Source organism: Lucilia sericata, unplaced genomic scaffold (assembly GCF_015586225.1).
Source record: "Lucilia sericata isolate MDLA Ls3-8-SP2 unplaced genomic scaffold, ASM1558622v1 Contig002302F_arrow, whole genome shotgun sequence".
Classification (NCBI taxonomy): domain Eukaryota; kingdom Metazoa; phylum Arthropoda; class Insecta; order Diptera; family Calliphoridae; genus Lucilia; species Lucilia sericata.
In genome coordinates this window covers 27,974-34,376 of record NW_023996118.1, presented here as the reverse complement: position 1 = coordinate 34,376, position 6,403 = coordinate 27,974, and the positions used below count along the sequence as shown (strand labels likewise).

Here is a 6,403-nt window from a genome sequence, read left to right as displayed (position 1 = left end):
TTTTTTTCTGCGAAATAAAAATAAACAAACGCCAGAGACTTGCGCCGATTCGGCTTAAGCCGACTAAGTCTAGCCGCCGAACAAAATGTCAAAGCCACCGCCGCCGAAAATTTTTCAGCTTAATACGGCTTGAAAATTTCGCCATATTTTTTCCAATTTACAGAACACTTACGCTAAATTTATGGAATTTTACAATATAAAATTAATTTGTTTTCATTTAAGCAAGTTTTCTTTTATCTAATAATAAGCCGCTCATTGAAATTTGGCCGGTGTAGAACTTTGCTCAACGTTCGATTGTATATAAAATTCTAACGTTACTGACTGACTGGCTGATTCATCATCGTAGAGCCTAAACGGTTGAAGCTAAAGAGCTGAAATTTGGGCAGGATGTTAGTCTTCCACCAAATGTATCCAATAAGACGGGATTTTTGGAAATTCGAATTTTTTGGGGGTTAAAAAAGGGTAAAAACGTAAATTCGGTGACCTCAAATCTCCTAAACTAGAAAAGTTACAAAAACAGTTAAAGCTTCAAGTTCATTAAAAAAAAAGCGGCCAGGTGTCCGGTAATTTTTTAAAATTCGGCCCCTTTGGGGAATAAACGGGTAAAAACTGTAATTTGGTACTTCTTTTGCACCCCAACTTTTAAACCAGAGAACATTAAAAAAATAATTTTGAATCCTTCATAACTTGACGAACAAATAAAAATATGAATTGAGTACTTTTTGGACATTCGGACGTTTAAGGGGTGCAAATTGTATCTATTTTTGGTACTTTTTTATGAAACATTGTTTTTGGTTTATTTATCCCAATACGATGTTGCAACTTTTTGGAACAGAATTTTTATTTCGTTAATGGGGAGGAAAAAAGTACCAAAAGGGGTAAAAACGGGATATTCGATTTTATTCAAGAAACACTAAATATGCTAATGGGGTGTTATTTGGAACACCGGTACCAAGTGATATTTTTTGGTACTTTTTCATTCTCCAACTGGTACTTTTTGAGTTTTCTATGATATTGAAATCGAAACATGAAATTAATATAATTAAGGTACTTTTTGAGTTTTCTATAAAATTTAACCTAGAAACATGAAATTAAGCAAGTAGAGTCCGGAGTAAATGAGAATCTATAAAATGGGATTTATTGGTACTTTATCGTACTTCGACTGGTACTTTTTTCACTTAGAAACATGTACTTTTTACTTTTTCGTTCTTTGAATGGTACTTTTTGAGCTTGCTACAAAATTTGACCTCGAAACATGAAATTAAGCACTTAGAGCCTGGAGTAAATGAGAATCTATAAAAGGGGAACTTTATCGTACTCCGACTGGTACTTTTTGAGTATTCCATAAAATTAAACCTAGAAACATAAAAATAAATATGTAGAGCCCGGAGTAAATTATAATCTATAAAAAGGGACTTTTTAGTACTTTTTCGTTCTTCGAATATTTTATAATATTGAACCTAGAAACATGAAATTAAGAATGTACAGCCCGGATTAAGTGATAACATATAAAAGGGGACTTTTTGGTACTTTTTCGTTCTTCGACTGGTACTTTTTGAATTTTTTATAATATTGAACCTATAGACATGAAATTATATATATAAAACGGGACTTTTCGGTACTTTTTCGTTCTTCAACTGGTACTATTTGAATTTTCTATTATAATGAGCCTAAAAACATAAAACTAAGCAATCAGGGACTTGAGTGAATGAAAATTTAAACTGGAGTATTTCTGGTAATTTTTCATGCTTTAACTGGTACTTTTTGAATTTTCTAAAATATTGAATATATAAACATAAAATTAAACACGCAGTATCCTAATTGAACGAAAATTTATCTCGCTTACGTCCATTTTGCAAAAAGGGCTCGATATCAATCGAAATCTCTATAGGCCATAATTGACCCTGTCCCCTTCAATAATTGATTTTAACGTTTTCAACGTACTTTGTTGAAACGAAAATATGTAATGTAAATATGTATATGAAATCTTCTTCAGAAAATGACTTCAACGCACATAAATGGCTTTCAAATGTCGATGTCGAAGAAACAACATTTTTAGGAACCGAAACCTACATTTATGAAAAATAAAATTTTGAGGATCGGTCCGCCAATATAACCCTCTTTTATAGCTAATACATCATTCCAAAAGTTATCATTATGATAGATTTATGGTAGAATTTAAAAAAAAAATACTTTAAATTATAGAGAAATTTGTCCATAATTGACCCAATTCCACATTTAAGTCTCTAATCCGAAAGTCACGGTGACGTGATCAAAGTCCATATATATACAATGTATATGACCACTTCCGAAATTTGCTTTTTTACGACAAATGATTTGCCGAATATAACACTTACTCCTTACTTATTTTAATCATAAAGAAATTACCGCTAAAATAGGAATAGTCTGCCTTTAGAGTTGCGAGTTTTCATACACTCTAATAATGTTTTCAAAGTGAAACTTTTGGAATATTTTTCAATCTCTTTGTGATCCCTTTAAATGATGTTCTGGAGGAACTTTAACATCCATGTAAACATTTTGGGTAATAAATTGGGGTACTACCAATGAGGGGAGCGGAACCTCCCATATGAATTAAATACAAAAATTCGTTTATCTGGGAAACTAATAGAACTAAATTCTTCAAATTTTGCACGAAGAACTTTAAAAGGGCGGACTTTCATCTGGGGGGCTTGGAGCTCCCATATGAATTAAATAGAAAAATTCGTATATCTGAGAAACTAATAGAGCTAGAATCTTCAAATTTTACTGAAGAACATTTAGAGAAATTGCAATAAATTGCGTGGAATCTCCGATATATAACAAATTGTATATCTGGAAAACCATTGCAGTTAGAATCATCAAAATCGTTAATTGAATTTCTTATTTATATTGCTTTTAGGGTAGCACAGCACACTGGCTATAGCTAGTAAATAAACAAATAAAATATCTTTGTTTTTAAGTTTTATATGGAGGATAGCGTTAAATATCGGCAGATCCTCGTAAAACTTGGAGAAAGGATTTGTTTTTAATTTTTAAGAATTTTTTATTCATCCCTGCATAATTTCTCACACTACTTTTGAGCTTGATCTGTTTTGTTGTTATAAACAATATATTTGCTTCCAAAATCCCACTTTCTGATCTCTCGGATTCCGTTTTTATTTAAAATCGTTGAAAATTTAAAAACTAAACGTATTTGAAAACTTAGCCGGCTTACAGTCGATTTTAAGCCGCCGCCGACATATTTAGTGTCAGTCGCCGCCGCCGATAATATTTGTCGGCGCAGGGCTCTGACAAAAACGCTTGAAATTTTAACAAACATTTTCATTTCTTCCAAAATATGAACAGTTTAAATATACCCACAGACTTTGGACCAGATTCGGGAGGACGTGTTAAAGGCCTTACTATAGTCAAGCCTATTGTTTATGGTAATATTGCTCGTTCGTTTGGTAAAAAACGTGAGGAAGATGGTCATACACATCAGTGGAAAGTGTATGTCAAGCCGTATCACAATGAGGACATGTCGGTTTATGTTAAAAAGGTTCACTTTAAACTGCACGAAAGTTATGCCAATCCCAATCGTATTGTTACAAAACCTCCCTACGAAATAACCGAAACAGGATGGGGTGAATTTGAGGTGGTCATTAAGATTTATTTTCACGATCCCACCGAGCGTCCTGTCACCTGTTATCACATACTGAAATTATTTCAGTCTCCCATAGTCGATGGCGAATTGTCTGCCAACACCACAATGGACCCCAAAAAGGGTTTAGTTTCAGAATCATATGAGGAAATTGTTTTCCAAGAGCCCACACAGCTAATGCAACATTTTCTAATGAATGTGCAGCCCCTGACAAATGGCGCCTATACCCATGATACGGACTGTAAGTTCAATAGCTCGTTTTTTTTTAATTAAATTACATTTTTTCTATTCTTTTACCTAGTTGAGGCCAAAAAACAAAAAACTTTAGAAAACATTCTGGATGTTAAACACAAAGTAAAAGGAGAAATAAACACCTTAAAGGACAAACTAAAATTAGCGCGAGAAACTATAGCGAAATTTAAAGCAGAATTGGCAAAAATACAAAAACCTCCAAATACTTAATGTTAGATAAAAAAGAAATATATATTTGAAAATAATATACACAAAAACATAATAGTTTTCTTTTAGATTCTTTAACTTATAATTAACTGCCAACAATTTAGGCATGACTATCCATAAATTGTAAATCTGAAAGCAATAATAAGGTATTAGGTAAAGGACGGGGTTGCGGTGATAAAACAGTTATTGCCTGTCGTTCCATATCAACTCCGGTGCTGCAATAAAAAATGGTATATTTTAAAGATTTTATACAAAAAACAATGATTTGCAGCAACTTACACACACACAAAACCTGCCACATTTGTACCAATTACATCCTCTTCGGTACTCTCGACAAAACTAACCGCTAATATATGATGTAAAAGTGAATGTGAAGGTGTAACAGCTACCAGTTTTGTTTTATTATCTTCAGCCTTAAAAAAGGACAAGAATTTGTTTATATATAAAAATTAGATTGCAAAAATGTTATAGTACCTTCATGCCTATGGGCATACATGAATCCGGTAGAGGTGGTGCTCCTATTTTGTATAGTTTTAAGTCTGCAAACTTAACTTCTATCGAAAAAGGATAGAAGGGCGTTGTTGAGCCGTAGAAATACTCCTTAATACGTTGATCTCTACATTCGGCACGTAGTTCTTTACTACGCTCTACCACACCGCCACTTTTGGGCAGTAAAACCACCTTAACAAACGAAGGCATATCACGCAACAATTCATTGTATAGACGTTCTTGATCCAAAACAAATATGGCATTCACTTCGAAAGCCTGTGCCGTATGCACTAAATTAGCATAACCATCTCCCTTCACCCAACCGCAGGTGTTTATAATAATACCCGAATGTTTGGCTACAAAATTAATAGTTATGTATATGAAATTTGCTTTATACAGAGCGGTAAAAACAACTTACTTCTTTTATTTACATTTAGCGACTCCAGTGTAACATCTGCCATTTTGCTTATAACTGCCTTATAGAGTGTACTATTACCGGAAGGTGTCTTATAACCAAAATGATAAATTAAAGGAGCCGTTTGCGATAGACCTTCTTCTATGCTAGCGGGCCTTTCTATCAATATAGCACCTATGGTACCGGGTATAGCCAGAGCTCCTTGTCCCACATCTGTGTCCACATAAAGCGGTCTTCTACCCAGCCGCACAGCATAATTTAATAATATGCGACATAAAGTACTCTTGCCCACATCCATGGGGCCCACTACCATGGCCACCGGACCGCGTTCATCTTTTTCTTCGGCCTGCTCACGCAATTGCTCCAAGGCAGAGTGACAATTCAGGTACTGTACCATGGGTGTCTCTTTCGAAATATAGCTAACATCCGTTTTACCCGTTAAATGTAAAACACAGCCATGATAAGTGAATATGGCTACTTTAGCTCCCACCGCAAAATCATATTTTTTCTTTTTTACCAATTCGGTGCCGAACATTTCCGCAAATCCTGAAATAAGCTGCAAACTTAAATTAGTTTCATGCATCCCCAAAAATCTATTTTTCGCTGACTTACCGTCACTTGCACTTTAGCATCTTTATCTTCGATTTCAAAACGCAATTCGGAATCAGCCTCCAATGTGTATTCTTTATAGTTTTTATTTTCCTCAGTCATATTTATTTTTTTTTACGAAATTATAATAAAATAATTTTTACTGGCACAAAAAAAAATGCGCTCGAAAAAAGGAAAAAATCAAAACAAACAACAAAAAACAGCTGTCATGTTGCACTAACAGTGATGTTAACGCTAGTTGTGTAACACTGTATTTAGAAAAAGCTATTTATTTCAAGATATTATACTTTTTTAAAACATTTCAGTTCTTATTTCCATAATTTTAAAATATTTAAAAGTTTCAATTATATCATACATAACAAATTTTTCAAATATTTTAAAGTTCAATAATTAAGAAAAATGTTCAAAATTCGCGAATATTGTAAAATTTTAATATATACAAAAATTTTGTAATTGAAACTTTTTTTTAAAAAATCGACAAATATTGTTAACTTTTATAATATTTACTATAAAATTTTGCTATATATCATTACAAAATATCGTTAAATTTTTAATTATGTATTATAAAATTTTCAAATAAAATTAACTTTTTTAAAATAAAGTTTAAATATTGTTTCATAATATAATAACTTAATCTTAAAATATTGCAATATGCACAATTTATTTAGATTAAAGTTGAATGCTTATAAAAAACGTTCCAATATTTAAAAAATTCACATATATAAATGTTTCTTGTAAAAATAATTTGCATTCAAAATCTTTCCACTAAAATAATTTGAGACAGAAAAAAA

General features: G+C 32.4%; 2 protein-coding genes across 2 annotated transcripts; one reads left to right on the top strand and one right to left on the bottom strand.

Annotated features, from left to right (window-relative positions):
• Positions 1 to 3,265: 3,265 nt before the first annotated feature.
• Positions 3,266 to 4,149, top strand: LOC119613784 (YEATS domain-containing protein 4). Its single transcript, XM_037969827.1, has 2 exons — positions 3,266 to 3,881; positions 3,942 to 4,149. Exons 1-2 carry the CDS (start codon positions 3,338 to 3,340, stop codon positions 4,100 to 4,102), a joined length of 705 nt encoding a protein of 234 aa, XP_037825755.1. The 5' UTR covers positions 3,266 to 3,337; the 3' UTR covers positions 4,103 to 4,149.
• Positions 4,096 to 5,825, bottom strand: LOC119613783 (protein CLP1 homolog). Its single transcript, XM_037969826.1, has 5 exons — positions 5,616 to 5,825; positions 5,007 to 5,559; positions 4,574 to 4,944; positions 4,379 to 4,512; positions 4,096 to 4,314 (listed from the first exon to the last, which is right to left on the bottom strand). The coding sequence occupies exons 1-5, from the start codon at positions 5,712 to 5,714 to the stop codon at positions 4,200 to 4,202; spliced, it is 1,272 nt and encodes a 423-aa protein (XP_037825754.1). The 5' UTR covers positions 5,715 to 5,825; the 3' UTR covers positions 4,096 to 4,199.
• Positions 5,826 to 6,403: the final 578 nt, after the last annotated feature.